The sequence below is a fragment of the Aquarana catesbeiana genome, linkage group LG08 (genome assembly GCF_042186555.1).
Source record: "Aquarana catesbeiana isolate 2022-GZ linkage group LG08, ASM4218655v1, whole genome shotgun sequence".
Taxonomy (NCBI): Eukaryota; Metazoa; Chordata; class Amphibia; order Anura; family Ranidae; genus Aquarana; species Aquarana catesbeiana.
Window position 1 is genome coordinate 97,154,576 of NC_133331.1, and position 25,289 is coordinate 97,179,864.

At 42.7% G+C, this 25,289-nt stretch overlaps 1 protein-coding gene across 1 annotated transcript in view; it reads right to left on the minus strand.

Annotated features, from left to right (window-relative positions):
• Positions 1-1,074: 1,074 nt before the first annotated feature.
• POLL (DNA polymerase lambda) overlaps positions 1,075-25,289 on the minus strand; it is a 63,748-nt gene continuing 39,533 nt past the window's right edge. The window contains exons 6-9 of the mRNA XM_073596182.1: positions 25,002-25,175; positions 23,928-24,056; positions 21,129-21,297; positions 1,075-4,579 (exon numbers count right to left, since the gene is read on the minus strand). Coding sequence (XP_073452283.1) covers positions 4,218-4,579; positions 21,129-21,297; positions 23,928-24,056; positions 25,002-25,175 — 834 coding nt within the window. The 3' untranslated portion in view covers positions 1,075-4,217. The remainder of the gene's footprint in view (positions 4,580-21,128; positions 21,298-23,927; positions 24,057-25,001; positions 25,176-25,289) is intronic.

Sequence of the window (25,289 nt, forward strand, 5' to 3'; positions counted from 1 at the left end):
CATTAAAGCATCCTACCACTTGTGGTTTCCTCACAAATAAAATATGATCACAAGTGTCAGTGCTAGTTCACTAATTTTAAAGCTGGATGAAACTGACACAAAACATAGAATGGGTTCTGGTAATTTTAGTGAAGGTGCCACAAGGCATAAACATTCTTGTAGTCAGGAAAGCCAACTACACCAAAAAATAGATCCAGCTGCACCCATGGCACACAAATTGATTCATGTTACATAGTTTACATAAGGCACATTCTATGGAAATCCTCATCTGTGGCAAATGAATGGAAACATATTGCACAATACTGATGTACACAATGGGCAAGATCTACTAAAACTGGTGCACACATAATCTGGTGCAGCTATGCATAGTAACCAATCAGCTTCTAGCATTTAAAAGGTTGTCAAAACTTAACTTAGCAAGTTACTGTGCATACTATGCACAGCTCCTCCAGATTCTGTTTTAGTAAATCTCCCCCCCCCCCCAATTGAATTCCCTGGAATTCATAAATTAACATTCTATTTAAGAATCTTGTATTTCTATGAAAGATGGCGGAATGTGCGATAGATTGTATGTGTCAGTAAGGTGTATATGAATCTGTTGCAACTCTGACATAACTATCACAAGTTTTACAGGCAGATAAGCAATTTGGAGAAGTTGGGTGAGTAATGGAAACATATTAATAATCTGTTCCGGAGGACTGAAAAAAAATTGCCACAGAATAGTCTCAATGATGTGACACAACCAACAAATTACTGTGTATGGAAAATGTGTAGTTTACCTCCACTTTCCTCATCATTGATATGGTGATATTGCTTCATAAATCTGTCTCAAAAATATTGCTATAAAGTAAAAGTGTCAAAGCATTCCGGTACTATCAATAACATATTGGACGTTTTCAAAAAACTTGTGCAAAGCTTTGGACTACCTGCACATCACCAGCAATGTGCTGCAAATGCCTATTGAATAACCACCATTGTGTGCGTTATATAAAAGTTTCCTTTTTAGAGCCATCAAAATAGTTATTCGATTTTAAGGTATCACTGTAGGTTCACATTAGAAAGACAATATGCAGGTTCTGGATGTAAAAAAAAAATAATTTATTGAAAACACATAAAAGAATAAGATATTGGCATTATTGGTATACATGAAGCAGCATTACCACAGTCTAAAATCAATCATTTGACCAGTTTAAATAACTATTTTTAGGAGACATGCTGCACAGCCCAGATGTGCAAGTAGTAAAACTGAGCAACAAACTTCAACAACCACTCATCCTATTTCCATTTTAGTTAAAAATTCCAAGCTCTATTAAATAACATGATCTGTTTAGCAATCATAAATAAAGTGTTTATTAGTCTGATCAAACTGAAATGGCATGATTAGGCCATATGTGCGACAAAAAGTCACGTTTGTCTCGTTTTATGGCAATATACTTTTCAATTTCTTACACTGTCATCATGTAAACCCTTAATAAATATGTATTAACACAGAATGACAAGAGTTGTAAGTAGCAAAAACAGGATCATGATTGTTTGCAGAGACTTATTTTACATTGTGTGTGTGTATTCCCCTTTTCTACATATCTGCTGAGGAAAGTCAATGTAGCAATTTCAGCATGATATGGACTTCATAAAAAAAAAAAAAAACATTTACATTCACTCTACAGCCCCCCATTTACATTCACTATACAGGTTTCCTATTGAGAGAAATTAGAGAAAACCTGCCACTGCTTATAGCGCCAATCATTAAGTGTCTCTTGACTCATTGTTGGGCTATGTTTGCCATTTAAGTTTGTAACATCGTTTTCTACATAACTGCCATCTTGTGCCACTCCATAATGGCAAGTACTAACTCTTTTTTCTAGTAGTAGTAGATTTGAACAGAATTATTATTATTTTTTTTTAATATGGTTGCATTTAATTTTTGTAATGAGTGGCCATTACTTTTTGCATGAAAAGGAGTTTTTTTTTTTTGTTAAAATTGTTTACATTATTCATACTTTGTATATTTCAACACATGTATGAGATAATCACGTTTCAATAAAATAAAGTACATATATTCATTGCATGCAAAGTTGTGTTTATGTGAATATTTCTGGAAAGGGGTCTGTGGCTCAAAAAAGGTTACGAAACACCAAGTGATCACAGAAAGCCTTAACCTGCCAGGCTGCTATACCAGGGTGCTTATTATTATGTGCGTAGTGAAAAGATCCATTAGAAAGGGGAATCATATAGTAATGGTCGCACAGAATCGCATGGCAAGGGATTGTTTCAGTTTACATCAATGCAACTCAGCACTGAGAGATTTTAGAAAATGTTCCTGTGCTACTTTGGTGTGATTCAATTTAAATTGTGGCCCCATAGAATATATTTCTTCTCAAAATTGCATCAAACAAGCACTACATAATCGCACGGAAAGACGGATCAAAATCGTATGGCAGCAGTGTGAACCTAGCCCAAATATTATGTATTCACTATTATGTGAAAGTGAAGTACGGTATGTAGCTTTGATATAAAAAAACCCAGTTCTGTAAGGTTGGACTTGGACAAGTCCCCATCCTCACTGCTCATGCTGCCACCAGTATTAGAGGATTCAGTATTACCCTTTAAAAAATATTCACTGCCAGCCCCTCTCTTTTATGCAGCCACAACACACTGTGTAAGTGTTTGTCGAAAACAAAGCCTGTAAATATCTTTTTCAGATCTCTTCAGGCCGATCTCTGATGTCAGCTGGGGAGGTCACGTGACCGCTGTGCTGGCAGAGTGGCCAGGAGTCACATGACCGGCCTGAACAGATCTGAAAAAGGGTATTTACACGCTTCGTTTTTAACAAACACTTACACTGTGTGTTATGGCTGCATACAGGAGAGAGATTGGCTGGCAGTGATTTTTTGTTAACAGTTTACTTTGCTATTCATTGCGGCAGGAGGGTGGGGCGGAGATGGCTCACACACAGGAACTGACAAGCAGAGAGGGAGGGGGACAGAGGGGAGGTGTGGATGACAGAGGCATGTAAACTGACCACGGTAATCGGAGCTCAGCAGCCATGTTTATTGTGGTCAGTACACTGAGGGGGACACAGGAACAGGCAGGATCAGCCGGGTTTTTTACAGCTTAGAGAGGGGCAGATTAGACAGCAAAAGAACTGTGCTGTTTAATCTGCTATAAGGATTACAACCACTTTAAAGTTGAGCATAGAGGAAATTTTAACTGACATGAGCAGAGAAGAAAACCACTGGACGAGCTTCATGACATTATTTTAATTTTTGGTTTACTAAGACAGGTCGGCCCTGACATGGCAATACCTACCCACTAATCAAATGACCTTTTGGTGGACCTAGCTTTTCAGATACTAAACATGGTTCTAAAGGATCCTAAAAGTTCTGTAAGATATATGTTAGCGTATAATAAAACAGGCAGAATTAACTTTCAAAGAAAGGAAATGCAAAGTGACAGCAAATGTGTGTTGTACTGATATTAATCTCATCAAATAAATAAATGTTCTACTCTTAACACCATACATTCATGTTTTACATACAGCAGATCATTTAAAACGTTAAAGTAGAAACAATTACAATCAAAGCTAACAGCTCAATTACCATTCAATATTTATGTGATGAAGTTCCGTAAAAAAAATGCACAGCAGTCTTTTTGAGTTCCATTTTGCTTAAGATGATTGTAGCCATATTAGTGCACTTGCTTCAACACCGTTGAGTACTGACTGTGATACTTATTTAATTTGTACTGACAGTTACATTTTCAAGACAAGCTTTGAAGGTACAAGCAGGAGGTAAACTCCAAAAGCTTGTCCTAAAATTTTAGCTGTGTAAATTAAGCGTATTTAATTAGAAATGTATCACAGGCTGTAATCAATGTGTCAGTTCTATTTAAAACAGTTACTAAATCAAATGAATAGTGGGGGCAAATTCTGAGCAGCACGAATTTTGTTTAAAGGGTTAAAATAAAATCACTGTAAGACTGGGTATACATGGCCGCTTAAAAGGTTGCATTGTATTGCTGTTGTCATTTTTTTTTCCTGAGCGTGGTATAAAGGATCTTTAAGGGGCACAGTGCTCAGGAGGATATGCTCCGGATGTATGTAGAGTTTAGGAGGCCTCTTAGCAGTCATCTACATCTGCCCTTTTTAATAATTTTTTTTTTAAAACCCCTATGATCTGACAATTTATATATTCACACATGTGCAAAATCTTTCCAGTCTACCAATCTCTTTCATGCGCTTCTCTAAAAGGAAGCCCAAGGATTTCAAATATATGCCTCTCAGTTGGCGTTGGTAAAGGATAGCCAGCATTGACCTTCACACTGCCATTGCGCACCACGTCCTTGTTTAGGGAGTGCTCAGACAGGCTCATCCCCTTTGTTTTGGCCAGAGCGCGCATGGAACGGTTAAAATGTGCTGAGCCGGTAAAATACATTAGTGCACATGCAAATTCCGAATATGGCACAACTATGATATCAAGTCTCCGATGTTTCTGCCCTGGTCCTGGCAGGCGGCATACTCCCATGTACTTCTTCTGGTTTCCATTTTCCTCATTACTCACCAAATCATCAGTGAGGAATCCTGAGAGGGTCAAAAAAAAAAAAGACCAGAGGAAAAACATTAAACATCAATTGCTAAGTGATCTATACAAAACATTCCAGCCAAACATAAAATATTTTCCTTTGAAAGTAAACCTGTCTTAGGAAATTCAAACCAAACAAAGTAGTAAAAATGCATATCAGAGGTTACCCCTAGTCCATTCACACTTGTGAGATTTCAAAAACGTGCCATTTCCATTGCGACTTTGGATGAGTGCGACTTTGGCTTTGACCAATGTGATTGTGCGCTGCAAGGTTGCACACAAGTCGCATTTAGATCATGCAGGTGCGACTCTCATGCGACTTTTGAGTTTACATTGTAAAGTCTATGGCCCTCACGTTGAATGAAAGTTGGACCAAAGTAGTGCAGGAACTACTTTAAAGTCACTGCGACAAGTGGCACAGATATGAACGATACTTATTGGGACTCAATGGCCTCACAAGTCACACAAGTATGGATGGGGCCTAGTGAAAACTGTATATCGAAACAACAAATCAATCCAGAGATGTACTGAAGGTCAGTGGTGGTCAACTTTCTTGATATAGAGGGCCTCAAGCATGGCCTCTGACACCACCACGAAGGGCTGCACATAATATTCTGAGAAAGTATTACTACAGAAAACTTTCAGACTCCAGAAATATCAAGAGATAGAGACCGGGGATGTTTGAGGAGACAGTCATAGACTGAGATGGCTAGAGATCACTGCTCTTCCAGTCCCCTTACAAATCCATGCTTTCACAATTGTGCTCCCTACAGCCTACTTTAATCTTTTGTAGTGGATCTTGCTGTGGCACAAGTAGGAGGGAAAAAAAAAGCATACAAATAATGGTGCAAAGAACAGAAAATTTTGAGCCAGTATGAGAGAAATAAACCAAATCATTTACAGTGCATCTGGAAAGTATTCACAGCGCTTCACTTGTTCCACATTTTGTTGTTATGTTACAGCCTTATTTCAAAATGCATTCAATTAATTATTTTCCTCAAATTCTACCAACAATACCCCATAATGACAACGTGAAAGAGGTTTGTTTGAAATCTTTGCAAATTTATTAAAAATATAAAAAATCACATGTACATAAGTATTCACAACCTTTGCTCAATACTTCGTTTGGCACCAATTACAGCCTTAAAGCGGTTGTATACCCGCGTTTTTTTTTTTTTTTTTCCTATACCTGCAAGGGAAAAGGCATAATGAGCTAGTATGCACCGCATACTAGCTCATTATGAGATACTTACCTTAGAACGAGGCGCCGGCATCTCATCCTGTCCACGCCGAGGGAGCTGACATCTCCCCTCAGCGTGTCTTCCGGGTATCGCGGCACCGGCGCTGTGAGTGGCCGGAGCCGCGATGACGTCACTCCCGCGCGTGCGCGCGGGAGACTTCAGTCCGGCAAGCTCCAGAGTTTGCTGGGCTGTCAGCCGAGAATCCCCTGTGCGCATGCGCCGCTGCATTCAGCGGCTCATCGCGAGGGGAATATCTCCTAAACCGTACAGGTTTAGGAGATATTTTTTTTACCTACAGGTAAGCCTTATTATAGGCTTACCTGTAGGTAAAAGTTAACAAAAAAGGTATACAACCACTTTAAGTCTTTTTGAGTATGATGCTACAAGCTTGGCACACCTATTTTTGGGCAGTTTCTCCCATTCTTCTTTGCAGGACCTCTCAAGCTCCATCAGGTTGGATGAGGAGTGTTGATGCACAGCCATTTTCATATCTCTCCAGAGATGTTCAATTGGGTTCAAGTCTGGGCTCTGGCTGGGCCACTCAAGGACATTCACAGAGTTGTCTCGTAGCCACTCCTTTGTTATTTTGGCTGTGTACTTAGGGGCATTGTGCTAATGGAAGATGAACCTTCTCCCCAGTCTGAGGTCCAGAGTGCTCTGAAGCAGGTTCTCTGCAAGGATGTCTCTGTACATTACTGCATTCATCTTTCCCTTGATCCCGACTAGTCTCCCAGTTCCTACCGCTGAAAAACATCCCCACAGCATGATGTTGCCACCACCATGCTTCATCACTGTAGGGATGCGTATTGGCCGGGTGATGAGCTGTGCCTGGTTTTCTCCAGACATGAAGCTTGCTATTTAGGCCAAAGAGTTCAATCTTTGTTTCATCAGACCAGAAAATTTTGTTTCTCATGGTCTGAGAGTCCTTAAGGTGCCTTTTTGCAAATTCTAGGTGGGCTGTCATGTGCCTTTTCCGTCTAGTCACTCTACCATAAAGGCCTGATTGGTGGAGTGCTGCAGAGATGGTTGTTCTTCTGAAAGGTAGAAAAAGGAAAAGCCCCCTATGTGGGATTTTTTGAGGCAACAACACCACTAGTATAGAATAAAAAAGCGTTTATTTATACATATAAAATTAGATCACTCACACATGTGATGATCAGTTAAAACCATGACATGACAAAACAAAAAGAAAAAAATAACCCATTGTGAATTCATAGAGGTTCTCCTCTCTCCACAGAGAAACGCTGAAGCTCTGTCAGTGACCATCGGGTTCTTGGTCACTTCCCTGACTGAGGCCCTTCTCCCCCAAATGGTCAGTTTGGCCAGGCGGCCTGCTCTAGGAAGAGTCCTGGTGGTTCCAAACTTCTCCCATTTACGGATGATGGAGGCCACTGTGCTCATTGGGACTTTCAATGTTGCAGAAATTTTTCTGTACCCTTCCCTAGATCTGCGCCTCGATACAATCCTGTCTCGGAGGTCTACAGACAATTCCTTTGACTTCATGGCTTGGTTTGTGCTCTGACATGCACGGTTAACTGTGGGACCTTATATAGACAGGGGTGTGCCTTTCCAAATCATGTCCAATCAACCTAATTTATCACAGGTGGATTTCAATCAGATTGTAGAAAGATCTCAAGGATGATCAGTCGAAACAGGATGCACAATTTTTAATAAATTTGCAAAGATTTCAAACAAACGTATTTCACGTTGCCATTATGGGGTATTGTTTGTAGAACTTTGAGGAAAATAATTAATTTAATCCATTTTGGAATAAGGCTGTAACATAACAAAATGTGGAAAAAATGAAGCACTGTGAATACTTTCTGGATGCACTGTAAAAGAAAATCATTTTTTGCAAGACAATATCATGAAAAGAAAGACTTGTTTTTATCATCGCTTAACAACATAATACATAATTTTTTGGGCACAAAGTTATTGCAAAATTAACAAGTCCATACAGAAATGTAAAAACCGCTCTGGTCCATAGAGGGTGTACAGGTGTGAAAGGTGAAGTGGTTAAAGTGTAATGTAAACCCTAACAATAAACTTCTCTTATTTGCTCCCTTTTGGTCTTTTAAAAGGAGAAGTTTGGGGTACATAAAAATCAAACACACATACTAACCTGTATGCTGCAGCTGTCCCACCCGGCACTAAGACCAAGAACTAAAGCTGACCATAGATGGTCTGAATCTCGGCCAGTTCAGCAGGGACTGGCCAAGATTCAAACCATCTATGGGCAGGTTCATTGTACTCAAGTCGATTAATTGTACCAGCATGGCAGATTTTCAGCATATGATTATTGTCAGCGGCTGTAGCTGCTAGCAAAAATAATTGCATTCTCCTGGTAGGAATGGATCCCCCCCCCCCCCCCCCCCCCACTGGGAGAATACAATAGCTCCATGGGAGGAATTGAGCGATGTTTGCAGAAAATGAAAAGAAAATTGCATAATCTATGGCCTGCATAAGTGACCACATGACTGTTAATTGTTGTGTTTTCTGGTCTCTTCTGAGTGGCGGGCAGTGACTGTCAGCCACTGCTCTTTGGCCTGCCCCTCAAGGGAGCGAGAGCCACCAGTCAATTAGGCAGCTGGACGGATCCAGAGAATATGGCCAGGATCCTTCCAAAGCTTGGAGCAGCTCTGTGACGTCAGCTGATAGAGGGCAATAGCCCACCATACGCTGTATGGGTCACAAGAGAACAAAATTAAGTGCACATCTGGGACCCACAAGTGAAGTATGGCCGAAAAAGCTTTGCCCATACTTCTCTTTTAAATACACTGATGAAAGCATTGTGTTATATCTATTCACTAGGTGCAAAAAATACCTGTTGATCCTGCCAGAAATCCCTTGCTGTCCTGTGTTTTGTGCTTTATTCATGGTTAGAAGAGATTACAGAACAAGCCCAAGATCTGCATTAACAGTAACTGCAGTGTACATTTGCAATAATATTACAAAGTTTATTTACTGATCAATGTAACTGGCTGAACTCATGTTAAATGTTGTGATGTTGACCAATGTATTAAAGTGGTTGTAAACCCGAAAAAAATATAAAATAAAATAAAAAACAAACCCTGTAAGACAAAGCATATTGAGGAGAAGGACCCTTGTTCTCTATGACCTATAGCTCTGCAATCAGCAAAGCACATGATTCCTGCTGATTGGAGAGCTCCAGCTCTGACTCACCAAAAAGCATGTCAGAACTCTGCAAAGAGACCACGGTTTCCACACACAGAGCAAGGGCCATTCTGTTCAACATGCTGCTGCCAGGGGACAGACTTTTCTACTGTGGTTAATTTCTAATGAAAATTAACTGCATTTTTTCTTTCCCACTCACACTTCTGCATTTAGCTACTCTAACTGAAGGAAAAGTGATTTGAGAAGTATACACAACTTTTATGTCTCCCAGAACCCCTTTTCCTGCATTTAGATGTTCCTGCTTTAACTGCATTTAGTCATGTTTATATACGTTTAGCCAAGTTTAAAGTGTATAATTGGATCCTGAACACACAGAATTCTATTTTCTTTAAACACAGCTAAATTGACTCTACTTACACAGGCAAATGCTTAGTGGGAATGGCACTATTGAAAAATTTATTACATGCATGTACAGCATATGTGTGTTCAGAAATGTCCTTTAAACGCATATTAAATGCAGGTTTGAAACTGCCAGTACCCTGCCAGGGAGTTCCAGCATTTAGACATGGGCGGAGGGCAAAGGTGCACCATCCAGTACTGCTGCCGGCAGCCTGTCAAACTCTATGAGAGTCTGACTGCTGGTGCAGCTGGACAGTACAGTTTGCATTTCAGGCATTCTTCCCCTGGGCACATACGGCCCTAAATGGAAATACCACTGAGGCCCCACCCAGCCACATCCACCTTGCTACAAAACCGAGGTATGCTGAGAGTATGAGGGGTTATTCTCAGGTGGTCTACAATTTGTTTTGTTTGCTAGTGTCCAATCCTCCTACAGAAGGTGCATGACTTCCTGTGTCCCTCAATGGTCTCCATTAAGGGACACAGAAGGTTATTCACCTTTGTGGCGTCCAAGAGCAGTTCAACCGAGGGGTGGGCAACACAGCAAACAAACCAAGGAACAACAGAGAACAGAAAAATGCTTACATCTCAAAGAGCAGCCAGATACACCCTACCGTAGAGCTGGCATCAAATGAGGCCACAACCTCCTCCTGGTAGAAATAAAATGTAAAAACAGAGAACCACTTGTGCACGATGTCATTGCATGCTCCAACCAACACATTTTGGCCTCCAGACTGTCATCAGGGGCAGTTCAGACAGACTTACTTCTGATGAGAGAATCATCTAGAAGGGTGGACCTACCAATTCCAGAGCTGGAAGACTGATCCACCATACCAGGAACTTCCTGATCCTCTGCTCAAAAACTCAGCCAAGGTGTTCCAAAACAACAGAGTGTGGTGTTGAGACAGTCCGGGGAGAGACTGCAGAACACCTCTGTCTCCAAGAGAATTATTCACAGACCCACAACTCTAATGCAACAGCTGGGAGGTGGTCAGACAGGAGAACAAGGACATGATTTTCTTGTGGAAGAAACATTCTGGTCCAAGTTGTCTGCAGGACAGTGAGAGGATTCCAGCACAGCACTGATTTCTGAAGATTCAGGCTGTCACTGAAGCATTGAGATATCTGCAAAATCAGGGATACGTTGTCCAACAGAGTCGGCTTTGACTGTTCACAGGGGTTCGCCAAAAACAATGAGGACTGGGGGATTCCATAAGAACACACCAGGGTTAACACTGGGGGCAGCACCCTGAAGCACAAATAGGGTTCTGAGATGAGGCTAAGAAGGGGATTATGTAGGTACACATCCTAACTTACCACTGAAGCCAGAAAGGAAGGGAAAGGCTGATCTGGTGGATTGTTGGAATTACAGGCCTCAAAAAAGGCAGATGTTCTCTTTGGAAAAGAGAAGAGTGATCCAGTTGGAGTACTACTCCTGAGACCGATCTGGCAAGAGCCGGAGAATAAAAACTTGATCTAGTAGACCCCAAAAGGAGCAGAGGTAGTTCTGCTAATCTGTGTGGTGACCTACAAAGGATAAAGGTAAGGAGCAGTCGAGGGATCTGGAGGTGAAGGTTCCATTTGTATTCCTGGAATATCACTCTGCGCCTAAGCACCTAAAAAGGCAAACTATGCAGCTCTGGAAAGTGGGGACAATATTTCTCTGAAAGTTTAGCAGGCTTCTTACCCCAGACTTTGAGGGTGGCCAGAGAACAAAGTTTGAGAGGCCTAGATGTGCATACTCCGGGAGTAAAGAAATGAGGGAAAAAGACTTGGCAAGCCTTTCCCTAGGTTTTTCACAGTTGGGTGCTCTTGCTTCTATTGGCATCATTATTAATATCAAGGGTCGATCCGCAGAGATGATGTTCCTTGAAAACTATGCAGGTCAGGTGCTCCTTGAATGCAGGGTTCACCAGAGACCAGAACTTTAACCAGAGTGCCTTGTGCACATGTATTGACAAAAGACCAATATGGGAGACAAGTCCAGATGCTTCCAGCAGGCCATCACAACTAAAGCATAAAGCTCCATCCATCTGTTTCACATGGTCTCAGTGATGAATCCACTGTTGCAGTAGAGAGATTAACTTAAGGTCACTGCAGAATAGGTTGGAGGCAGGGTCCACCAGCGAGAATGGAGTTTAAAAAAAAAGATTTAAACTAGTGATCTGTAGGATCTTTGAATGCAGGAACTCCCTCCACTGCCTTGGTGGTTTGCTTGTTAAGGTGGGCCACTGGAAGAAGTGTGCAGACCACTATTTCAAAAAATCCTTTCAAATGTGAACAAGTCTAGTAAGCATCTGGGGGTGCTAAGGGCACATGAGGGCGATTTCAATCCCCATAGAGGAAGATCCTGAAGAACGGTTGCAAAGCAAAAGGTCTTTGCAACTGCAGAGGCTGTAATAAGAACTAAAACAGTCAGGGAAATTTACTGAAGCTGGTGCACTCAGAAGCTGATGCAGCTGTGCATGGTAGTCAATCAGATTCTAAATTTCATCTTGTTCAATTAAGCTTTGGCAATAAAACCTGGAAGCCGATTGGCTCCTATGCAGAGTTGCAACTTATTTTGCACTCTCCAGCTTTATTAAATAACCCCCAGTCTCTTTTAGTTTAGGAGTAATAGCAGAAAATTCCTCAAGAATAATCTTGTCCGATAGAGATTGGAACAGCTCAGAATCAGTCCAAAATAGTTATTGTGACCAACAGTTCAGCAGCCCCTATAGGGCTGTGGGAAGATTAGCTATAAAATCCATGAGTAAAGCTGCAGGAGCACATTTTGAACTTATGCGGTACGAGCAAGCCAGAAGCTGAGTCAATTGAGCCCTAAAAAACTTGTGTGACTGTAGTAGAGACCCTGGCCAATAAGACAGGGGACTTGGCCCCATCCAGCAGACCTAAGAAGGATGTTGATTATGAGCAAGACTTTTTTAATCATAGGAAAACAAAATTCCAGGTTTCAGACATTAGCACCTTTGCAGGGCACATAACAAATGCTCCCAGAACTATTGATAAGTTGAGTGTAAGCTGGGGTCACCCATTGCAAAACCCAGACAGCTGGTAGTCAGTAAGGTTCGGAGAATCAGAAGTGACCAAAGTCTCTGTAGGCAGGCAGTAGTAATGGACTGAAGATTGGGGTTTTCACGTTATATTGCAGGAGCAGCAATGGGGCGATGCTTCCTCAGCACTGCATAGCTGGAGGATGATATCAGCGCTCAGTTCCTCAGTGCTTTTGTGGTAAGAACAAATGAAGTAGCTTCAGATGCTCAGCCTACTCACAAGGTCAATAACTCTTGAACTGGAAAGCACGTTATGTGGAACCCAGTACCCGAAGGTCACTTCCAGGCTGGCCCTGCAATGTCCAGTCCAGCAAGTCCAGTTACAGCACTCCAAAAGCTAGAAAGAGAAGAGACTTGTTTGAAGAAAAAATATTAGCAAAATAAATAAGTTAGTTGTCTAATAGCAGAGCTAAAAGGAAAGATTTCCATCCTCCTAGAACACAACCAAAAACCTGAAGCATGCTGTGAGTAGGAGGGGGCTATCCTTGGCTTGTTTGCCAGTGTCCAATCCTGCTGTAGGCAGCAGTATAGAAAGAAAATACTTGTTTAGAAAGAGCAGTGGAATGCTAGAACCCCTGTCAAATTTTTTTTTCTGTTTGTACCCCTGTTGGAGGTTTTCCCTCACTTCTGGTTTGTTTAAACGGTTGTCACTGGGACAGTGAAGGGGGAAAGTGAGGAAAAATCAAAAAGCACCCAGGTAGCAGAGAAAACTCAACAGAACTTCTAACCTTCCTCACTGTATCCAAAACAAAAGTTTTATCTTGACATTTTTTTTAACTGAGGGCTTATACACTGTAGATGGTCCTGTAGTAATGACAGTAGACTAGTGGAAATAAGCTTACACTTTCAAAGCTCACCTAGGCTACAATGGAAGGTAAACTAAAGTAACAGGATGTACAGTTTGTGTCCCATTATCCTTGAAGATGTAAACAACACATTTATATATTTGCAAATGATTTACCGTATTTATCGGCATATAACACGCACCCCAAGTTTAGGAGGGAATTTTAAGGAAAAAAAAAACTTACATTTAAATGCCCATCAATACAGCCTTATCAGTGTCCATCTGCAGCCTTGTCAGTGTCATTGCAGCCTTATCAGTGCAGCCTTGCCATTGCAGCCTTCCCCAGTGCAGCCTTGCCCCAGTGTCCATTGCAGCCTTGTCAGTGCATCCTTGCCCCAGTGTCCATTGCAGCCTTGTCAGTGCAGCCTTGCCCCCAGTGTCCATTGCAGCCTTGTCCAGATTTAAATATGGCGCCGCCGAGATCGCAGGGACTCGGCAGAGCAGAGCGAGCACCGCCGTGATCGCAGGGACTGGGTGGAGCCGAGATACACATAGCCAACCATGATGTACTCAAAGAAAAGGATTTTACAGGTAAGTATGACGTAAAAATTCTATTTTCTTTTTCATACATCATGGGACACAGAGTCAGGCTCATTACCTGCTGGGACGTCCCAGAGCAATAGCCTTGAGGGGAGGGAGACAACCTGCCAAATAGCCATCAGAATTTATACGGCAGCCCGCAGTACACTGCGGCCAAAAGCCGAATCCTCGGCTGCTTGAACATCCACTTTATAAAATTTTGTGAAAGTATGCACTGAAGACCAGGTAGCAGCCTTACAAATCTGAGCCACAGATACCTGGTGGCAAAAAGCCCAGGAGGTTCCTACATAAACGATCAAGGGGTTAATATGGCGCACAATGGAGGTAGCCGAGTACATATAACTAAAAATGGTGGGGGGAAGGGGGTGGGTTGGGGATTCCTGAGAGGGGGAACTTGGTGGTGGTAGTTAATGCTTCACAACAAGTTCAGGTATTAGTCCATGTAAGGATAAAATGATGCTGAATAAATGGAAGGCAGCCAGTCTATAAAAGCTACATCCCTGGTAGAATGAGCTCTCACCCTAAAGGGAGGAGCTTTATGTTTCAGACTGTAGGCCTGAATGACCAACTGACGGACCCAATTGGCAGTGGAAGCTTTGGAAGCTGCCTGCCTCTTCTTGGGCCCTTTTAATAAAACAAAAAGAGTCTGATCCTTGGATCTCTGCAGATCTAAACAAATAAACCTTGACTGCCCGGACAACGTCCAAAGAATGCAGTCGTCTCTCTTCTGCCGAACGAGGCTGAGAGAAAAAAAGAAGGCAAAATAATGTGCTGATTTAAATGAAAGGCCAAAACCACTTTTGGCAAAAGGGATGGAACAGATCTTAACACGACTCTGTCGTGGTGAAGGATCAAGTACGGTTCCCTGCATTTAATAGCCACCAACTCCAAAACCCTTCTAGCCGAGGTGATAGCCATTAGCTTGCGTGACAGCAAGTCTAATGGAATTTCCTTAATAGGTTCAAATGGTTGTTTCTCTAACACAGACAGCACCAAGTTCAGGTCCCAAGGAAACATAGGTGACCTAATGGGGGGAAGCAAGCGAGTTGCCCCTTGCATAAAAGTTTGGATCAGTGAATAGGAGGCTAAAGGCCTTTGGAAGAATACCGATAGGGCCGAAATTTAACCTCTGATTGTACTCAAAGCCAATTTGATTTCCACAGCTGACTGTAGAAAAGAGAGAATTCTCCCAATCACATATTTCCGAGGATGCCATTTTCTGGCTTCACACCAAGCAATATAAGTCTTCCAGACCTTATGATAAATCTTCCTAGTGACAGCTTTTCTAGCATTCACTAGAGATGACACCACTGGCTCCCAGATGTCACGGTCCTTTAACACCCTGGCTTCAATTGCCACGCTGTCAAATTTAGAGACTGTAAATTGAGGTGGAATATAGGACCTTGAGACAGTAGATCGGGGCGACGTGGAAGCGTCCTTGGTCCGTCTATTGTCAGTCTCACAATCTCCGGGAACCAGGGCCTTCTGGGCCAGGCTGGTGCCACCAGAATGACTGGAATCCCCTCTCTCCGAATCCTGCGCAACAAATGTGGAAGAAGAGGGATCAGAGGGAAAGCATAAACCAGGGAGTACTGGCTCCATGGAACTATCAGAGCATCTGCTCCAATTTGCCAGAGGATCTCTTGTTCGAGACACAAACTGCTGTAGCTTGTTGTTGAACCTGTATGCCAGTATGTTGACCTCTGGCCATCCCCAACATTGGCAAATTTCCTGGAACACCTCTGGGTGTAGGGACTATTTCCCCGGGTAGATCTGCTGGCGGCTGAGATAATCTGCCTTCCAGTTCTCTACACCCGGGATATGGACCGCCGATATAATTGGCACATGTCCCTCTGCTCAGTATGTAGTTCACTTCCTTCAGAGCTGAACGACTCCTGGTACCGCCTTGGTGGTTTATATAGGCCACTGCCATGGCATTGTCGGACTGAACCCTGATGGGGCAGTCCTGAAGCTCCACCGTCCAGGACCGTAGGGCCAGACAAACTGCCCATAATTCTAGGACATTGATGGGCAGGGCCTGCTCTGTCCCTGACCATTTCCCCTAAGCTGTGAGCCAGTCTAGGGTCGCTCCCCAGCCTGAGAGACTGGCACCTGTAGTCAGTACTCTCCAAGTTACCAGGAGAAAGGATTTTCCCTTTCGCAGGTTCTGATCCTGCAACCACCAGTTTAGGCTTAAGCATGCCTGAGATGAGAACATTGGATAATCCAGGGCTTTTCTTCCTCTGTTCCAAGCCAACAAGCTGTCTTGTTGTAAAGGCCTGGAATGGAACTGGGCATAGGGCACTGCCTCGAAGGAGGATACCATCCTCCCTAGAAGACTCATACAGAGCCAAATGGAGGGTTGTCTAGTGCCCCTTATCTGACGCACCTGATCCTTCAGGGCACAGATCCTTACGGGTGGCAAGAATACTCTTGCTTGGACCGTGTTTAGAATCGGACCTAATATCTTAGACTTTGAGCTGGTCTCAAGGCTGACTTTTCAGTATTTATGATCCAGCCTAAGCTTTTCAAATACTTCACTGTGTATATTATGCTCTGTTCTAGAGCCTGTACTGAGTGATCTCTGGGCAGGAGGTCGTCTAGATACTCAAGCACCAGGATCCCTTGGGCCCTTAAGCGACCCTGTATTGGTGCTAGGACCTTTGTGAACACCCAGGGAGCTGTAGCAAGCCCAAAGGGTAAAGCCACAAACTGAAAATGACGTTCCTCTACTGCAAAACGTAAGAACCTCTAATGAGGCTGAAAGATAGGTACGTGTAGGTACGCGTCCTTTATATCGATGGAGGCTAAAAAGTCTCCCCTCTGGAGTGAGGTTACTACTGAGCGGACAGACTCCAACCCGAAAGGACTCTATCAAAAGATACTTGTTCAGGGATCTTAGGTCCAAAATGGGCCTTGTGTCCCCGTTTGGTTTCTGAACCGTAAAAAGGTTTGAGTAAAACCCTGTGCCCCTTTCGGAAACCGGAACCTCTACAATCACTCCTTGATGCATTTGATGATGTAGTGCCTGAAGCAATAAGTTTCTTTTTGGAGCATCCGAGGGAACGCTGGATCTTAGAAACCTCTCAGGAGGCATCCCTCGTAACCCCAGCTTGTAACCGCTAGATATAATTGAGGTGACCCACTTGTCCTGAATTGTTGTTTTCCACATGTCTGCAAAGTGCAGCAGCCTTCCCCCCCACCCGATGGAGTGGGGGTGTCCCCTCAAAAGGAGGGCTTGGTGCTGGTTTTAGAAAAATTTTGGACCCAGGGCCTTTTCTGGCCCTGGCCTCGTGGCTTGCCCCTGGCCCTAGCTCCCTCCTGGCGGTGGAACCACCCTGACGTTGAGACATTTGAGGAAGCAGTCCCTGGGTTTTTAAACAAGGGACGTTAGGTGGTTTTCTTCACAGGAAGTAGAGAACTCTTCCCTCCAGAATTCTTTTGGATATATTTGGATATAAGTGATCACCGAATAAACGTTCCCCATGAAACGGGAAACCAGCCAATAACCTTTTACAAGGAAGCTCGGCTGACCAGTTCTTAAGCCATAAAAGTCTGTGCATATGTACAGACAAGAGAGCCAGACCAGAAACTTGCTGTATTGAATCCTTTAAAGCATCAACAGCAAAACACAGCGCTCGAGGAATATTTGTCTTACTTTCAGGCAGATGATCCTCCTGGTTAGGCCTATCAGGCCGTTTGACCTGATCCTTTACGGACTGGCAAATACCAATTGCTGCAACAGCTGGCTGAATAGCTGAACTGGCCAAGGAAAAGGAAGCTTTTAATAATAATTCCAATTTCTTGTCAACAGGGTTTTCAAGCCCTGTGTGTTATCTACCGGACAAGTTAAGTTCTTGTTTAACCACTTAAGGACCAGCCTCGTTTTGGATTTTAGGTGTTTACATGTTTAAAACAGGTTTTTTTGCTAGAAAATTACTTAGAACCCTAACAACATTATATATTGTTTTTTTTCTAACACCCTAGAGAATAAAATGGCAGTCAATGCAATACTTTTTTTTGCACCGTATTTGCGCAGAGGTCTTATAAGCGCACTTTTTTTGGAAAAAATTCACTTTTTTGAATAAAAAAATAAGCCAACAGTAAAGTTAGCCCAATTTTTTTTTACACTGTAAAATATAATGTTACACCAAGTAAATTGATACCCAACATGTTACGCTTCAAATTTGCGCCCGCTCGTGGAATGGCGTCAAACTTTTACCCTCAAAAATCTCCATAGGCGATGTTCAAAAAATTGTACAGGTTGCATGTTTTGCGTTACAGAGGAGGTCTAGGACTAGAATTATTGCTCTCGCTCTACCGGTCGCGGCGATACCTCACATGTGTGGTTTGACCACTGTTTTCATATGCGGGTGCTACTCACGTATGCATTCGCTTCTGCGTGCGAGCTCGTCGGGACTGGGGGTTTTTAACAATTTTTTTTTATTATTTATTTTACATGATTTTATTTATTTTTACACAGTTTTAAAAAAAAAAAATTGTGTCACTTTTATTCCTATTACAAGGAATGTAAACATCCCTTGTAATAGAAAAAAGCATGACAGGACCTCTTAACCACTTCAATACAGGGCACTTAGACACCTTCTTGCCCAGACCAATTTTCAGCTTTCAGTGCTGTCGCAGTTTGAATGACAATTATGCGGTCATGCTACACTGTACCCAAACTAAATTTTTATCATTTTGTTGCCACAAATAAAGCTTTCTTTTGGTGGTATTTAATCACCTCTGCGGTTTTTATTTTTTGCTAAACAAATAAAAAAAGACTGAAAATTTTGAAAAAAATAAAAGTTTTGCTTTTGTTTCTGTTAAAAAAATTTGTAAATAAGTAAGTTTTCTCTTTCACTGATGGGCACTGATAATGCGGCACTGACAGGTACTGATACAGTGGCACCGATGAGGTGGCACCAATGAGCGGGCACTGATGATGGGCACTGATATGCAGCACTGATAGGTGGCACTGATATGCAGCACTGATGGGCATTGATAGGTGGCACTGATGGGCGGCACTGGTTGGCACTGATAGGCGACACTGCTGGGCACTGATAGGGTGGCACTGATAGGCGGCACTGCTGGGCACTGATACGTGGCACTGATATGAGGCACTGATAGGCATCCCTGGTGGCACTGGCAGTGGTAGGCATTGGAGTAGGCACTAATTGGCAGCTACCTGGGCACAGATTGGCAGCTGCCTGGGCACATAGTGGTATTTCCCTGGGGGTCTAGGGCCATACCTGGTGGTCCAGTGTGGATGGCTTCCCTGGTGGTCCTGGGCGGCTTCCCTGGTGGTCCTGGGAGGGATCCGAGGGGGGCTGTGCTGATAAACAATCAGCACAGACCCCCCCTGTCAGGAGAGCAGCCGATCGGCTCTCCACTACTCCCATCTGTCAGACGTGAGTGAGGAAAAGCCGATTACCGGCTCTTCCTATTTACATTGTGATCAGCCGTGATTGGACACGGCTGATCACATGGTAAAGAGTCTCCGTCAGAGACTCTTTACCTAGATCGGTGTTGCGGGGTGTCAGACTGACACCTGCAACAACAATCGCCGCGATGCGCACCCCCGGGGGCACGCAGCGGCTCGATATTCCTGATCACGTCATATGAAGTCCGGTCAGGAATATCAAACCACTTTGCCGCCGTCATTTTGTAATAGAGCGGGCGGCAAGTGGTTAAATATGAAATCTGGGGTCAAAAAGACATCAGATCTCATATTTATACTAAAATGCAATAAAAAAAGAAAAAAAAAAAGTCATTTAAAAAAATGACTTTGAAAAAAATGTGCCTTTAAAGACGTATGGGCGGAAGTAACGTCGCTTCCGCCCAGCAGTGTCATGGAGACGAGTGGGCACCATCTTAGCCTCACTCGTCTCCAGGCACAGCACGGAAAAGGACGCGATCGCCTCCGCCCCTACCGACGGCTCCGGCGAGCGGCGGAGGGCACTGGATCGCGGCGGGGGCCCCTCTCCCGCCACTGAGAAAAGTGATCTTGCGGCGAATCCGCCACAGAGACCACTTTTATCTTAAAGCCGACCGCCACACGAAAATGGGGATACCGGGGTTTTGGCAGCTAGCTGTTGCCATAACAACGATATCCGCCGCCAAAGTTTGGACGTACATTGGCGTGCGGCGGTCGGCAAGTGGTTAAGGAAGAGACTGCTGCATCTACAGCTGGCATGCTCCATTTTTTAATGAACTTTTCATCCATGGGATATAAAAGGGAAAACCTTTTAGGAGGTAAAAAAGTCCTGTCAGGATGTTCCCAACCAGCATACGCCATAAAAAACAGTTTGCTGCGCTTAGGGTTGGTCACATTCATGTAAACATGCAGAACACACAAAAAATTAATAAAGTCCCATTAGGTTACAAAGTGCTCATGCTTAAATTGACATCTCTTGTGCAATGATGTTCAGACTGAGTGCCCCACATAGATGTACACTCACCCTGGATGTTGACCAACTATCGCTAGTATGGTCGTTTAGGCATGTGGGGATACCCTTAGGAGCCTGTTGAAATGACGTCTCATGCAGAATGCGCCTCATAAGTATGGATGGAAATGACAAAGGAGAACCTTCATTGTGCAATGCCGTAAAACCAGGTTTATTAAATGCACAAATTAAAATAATTCACTCACGAAGGCCATGTTACAGGCAAAACCTCGCAAAATCTTGAGTCTTCTTTGCGAGGCTCGGGTGCCATTTATCTAAGCATAAAAGCTTGTGTCAAATGGATCCGATTGGTCAATCCCTTGATTCATTTTTGGAACCGTTTGTGGAACTAGAGACCTGGAGCTCAGAGAGCTCAAACAAACCGCGCCATCCACCTTGCAAACACTGGTAAAAAGCTGAAGTGCTTGCTGTATGGGAGGGGTTATATAGGGGATCACTTCCCGTCGGAAGACCTTTGGTCTACCAGTGTCCATTCACCTAATGAAGTATAACCCAGCAGGTAATGAATATTAGCCTGACTCTGTGATGTATGAAAAATAAATGTTTGCTTTGTTATTGACATAATGCAGTTTGCATTATAAGGTACAAGGTTCTTTAAAGACCTAATTTGAAATATATATTAGAAAAATATGTAGCATTCCAGAAACTAATAACACATACATGTTCTGAAATGTTACACTTTATTATTAACATATCTAAATTATAGGCCTCTATGTTCATAGATTGGAGGGAGCTGGTTCCTGGTCTTTGATTATTAAATAAGTACAGGTCGGAATCATTTGACGTTGTTTCAAAATGATTTGTTAGCCACACGTATGTGTAAAGTCAGTGGGTGTATTTTTATTCTCAGTTAAGAACACAATTCTTACCTTGAGATTTAAGGCCGTCGATGAGTTTGTTAAAAACTCCTTTATGAGACTTCCCATCTGGATGTGTGACCAAGACATCTACATCTCCGCAAGTCGATTTTTGTCGCCGGTATGAGCCACAACCTATGCTGATCAGCTCCGTATTGATGTTCTTGGCTTCTTTTCGTACCTGGGTGGAAAAGAAACAATTTAGATGCAGGTTTTATTCTACTTTTTAATAAAAATTAAGGTATACAAGCTACATAAACCTGAGAAAACAGATGGCTGTTCTGGCCCCTGGTTCTATATTGCTTATCCCTGTTACTGGTGTTCTCAGGGTGTATCACCACCTCTACACAGTGAAAACAGGCATAGAAGTTGCACAAGTGTTACACAGCTTGGTTACACCAACAGCATTATTGGCCACCTTGCCCAGTTTTACTTCGTGCTGCAGGGCAATTTAATTTGCCAGTGCATGTGGTGTGATATATATATATATATATATATATATATATATATATATTTTTTTTTTTTTTTTTTTTCTCCATGATAGAAATAAGGTAACTGCCTGCAAATAAAGAGCAGCACAGATTTTCCCATATGAGTTTCTTAGCACATAGGATGTATGGCAAGTGGAGCAGCACTAAATAAAACGTACCATCACAAATCCAGAGTGACATACGTCAGTAAGCCGTTTCCCCAGATGTTGTACAACAATGACATACTAAAAGGTCTGCAGCTTCCGAATATTGCCTTTTCTGTGTTGTTTTTCTTTTTATCTCTTTATAACAATTAAGGATCATCTTCTATTAGTAGAATAAACCCATTAATTCTGTCCTGTGTGTGCCAGTGACATGCCTAAGAAGGTCACCACTCTTTTCTCATGCATATTTTGTCTCTTTTTAATGAAGATTTCTGAAGACCTGCTACACTGCCACGGAGTGCAAAGCTCCCCCAAGCTCTTGATGCGACATACAGCAAGGACAGTGCCTAATCCCTTAATCCCCTCTTTCTCCTGGGCTTCACCCACAGGGGCCTAGAGACCCAGGACAAGTAATCCAATCAACAACAACAATGGGCCCTGGCTCCTCCCCCTGCAGCAGCCACAACAACCTGGCTGACTTTTGAAAAGATGGGGAGGGGAGAAGAAAGGTACTTGAAATTGGAAAGTCATTCTTGAAAATCCTTTACGTGACAACCGTGTTTGAACAAAAAGGGAGGGTGGCAGTGGGGGGAATGAGTCTTTGGCCTTTAATCACACGCATGGGAACAAGATTCTCAGTGGGGTCCGGTTTGGTGCGCATTCTTTAAAATCAGGCTCTGTGGCTGAGTGACAGCGTCGCAATGACCGATGCTTCCACGGTGATGGGGGTATGCAGGTGTAACATAAAGCAGCTCGTTCCAACCCACCCCGAGGGATCCTGTCACTCAACAGCAACTTTTCCAACTCCGCCGCTTTTCATTTTCTCAAACAGACTGTCTTTGAAATAGTGTGTCCTGATGATCATTACAAAGAGCTGTGCTCTTACAGAAGCTTGTGGGAGAGAGAACCCTTTCTTAACAGAATATATTAATGTTGTGCCCCGAATAATAGAAGAGAAAGAAATTTGCAGAGGCAAAAGGCACAAATACCCTGAAAACAAAAGCAGAGTTTATCTGCACAGCTTGATCATGTCTTCCAGCTCCATTCCCAGCAGCCAAAGATCTCACATGTTGCTTAACCTTACTTTAATCAACTTTAGCTTTGGCAAAAAGAAGGAGCCCAGGAATTTGTTCAGTGATTGCCAGCTATTTATTAACAAAGTGACAATCCATTATGTTCCAGCTACATTCTGCGCTTTGTAGTTGCTGTCCTTCAGTTGCATTGTGTGGTATGCATGATCACTACATGGCAAACACACACACACAATATGCCCTTCTGAACTCCAGCACTACCTATCCATAAGTTCTAGGACTTCCATTCACCTTATACGCACAGGCATATTGATATCAACCCATGTGACTTGAGTATGGAAAAAATAAACATGAATTTCAAGCTTTGGCACTTGCAGGTAACATGAGGAATGACCAGAAAAGGATAGCACATAAGGTGAATGAGGCCATCATCAAATTCACATCCAGCCTTACGAAGATGGATGTAAAGTTGGGTGGGGGAAATTCACAGAACGATTATTGACAAAATCAGGGCTAAAGTTTCTTCATCAGGCCAAATATCAATCCAGTATCTGACTAACTGAATGTTTTCTCTTACCGGTGGGGATTTCATTTTATGTTCGGTATGCAGATGAGTGGTTTTTGTTTTTCATTTAATATTATTGCTATGGGGGTTGAGACGTGGACCCGAGCATTACATCTGTGGGTCTAGTGTCAGTGGGTGATGGCGGGCCATAGGTCATAGCTGTATAGAGCTAAAATAATGCCATTGTTTAATGCTGAATTTAAGCACACATGATATATACTGGTATTATGTTCTTATTTCGAGCCCCAGAGATATTCTGCAGGCCCAATGCTGAGATGTGTTCTGAGTTTTATTTTTGAATTTGTTGGAGAGAGAGGTCTGGTATCAGACTGACTCTCAATTGATAAAAAAAAAAAAAATTATATATATATATATATATATATAAAACAATCCAGTATTAATACAATCAGTTATGGCTTAGTCACACAAAATGCATAAAAGATATGCAAACACACTAGTGTCAGACAGAAGTGCACTCACAAGAAACTTGTTACTATTTTCATAGATTCAACAAAACAAAGGAAAATAAAACCCAAAACCAACATTAGTTATTTTCTGTAAATAAAATACAAAGGCCTTACAGTTTCTTCAATCCTTCCAGCTTCTTCCCTCGGCATGCGGTCTAGAAAGTCTTCATAATGTTTCAAGCCAATGACTTGCTGGGTGGTTAGGTTGGCCTTGGAACGGATGTCATCCAGACTTCGAAATCCCTGAAAAAGCATATTAAGCTAACTAGTGTATTATGTATATAGTCATATTATACAAAATATGTTAAAACAAAAAATGTTTATACCTCTCATTTTCCAATTTGCACTAGAAAATGGGAGGTGAAATCTGAGCTGCTAATAATAAAAGAAGTAAGGCCAAAACTTTCTTGGCCATATTTTCCTATGGATCACAGAAGTGCAGTTCGATCTGCACTCCTGTGATCCGTTTTCAGCTGACAGTGATCCACTTGGAGGCTGAGCCAGCCCCCCCTCCCCTTCCACAGACCAGCACTCCAGTGAGCACTGGAGTGGAGAGAGGAGACTGATAGTCATGGCTCTCTGCTAAGTGCAGAGGGGGAGAACCGAGCGATCTGCTGCGTTTGATCGCTCAGTTCTCACTGCAGAGCTGCCAGGGGACAGATGCCACATCCTATTGATGCTGCATCCACCTAGGTGAGTATAAATGTTTTTTTTTTAATCCTGAACTTCTCTTTTAACAGATACACTTTGTAAACACTAGGCAAATCAGACATTTTTACCTTACAAACATATGACAGTAATGTTGCAACAAAACAAGAAAAACCCTTTTCCTGGGTCCCATAGCCATAAGTTGCTACTATGAATGTACTTCTTGGCAGACACCAGCGCAGGTCTAACGTGGAAGCCCAGTACCCAGCCTTAAACCTCACACAACCTGCAAATCAAGATTTGCAATCTGAGCAAAAAACACTAGGAAAAATCATTGAAAAAACTCTAGGCGGACACAAATCGTAACCCCTTTCTCTTACATTTTACTCTCATCAACTCTTAACCCACAGTTTGGGTATTTTGTGGATACAAAACACTAAGCATCCTTTATTAGATAAGGCAAAAGGTGAAAAAACAGCAGCCTGTAAAGAAAAAAGAAGTCACTTTTTTAAAGAACGTGCTTTATCTGTCATTACATACCTGTTGGTACCAGCTCTGGGCTGTCTTCACGCCTGCCCCCCAGATGTTAGAGAAGACCTCTAGGACAGCAACACTGTCACTGATGTGATCAAGTTTTCGCAGATGCCCACTGTCCAGTAATTCATCAATTTTCTCAGCCATTTTCTTACCAATACCAGGAATTTTGGCAGCTTCCTAAAAGTAACACAAGCATGAACAAACTGAGCACTGCACTTCAAAGGACATCACCAATGTCTTTCCTTTAGCCCAAGTTCAGCTGAACTCGCACAATTTCTTTCCTGTGTTTCA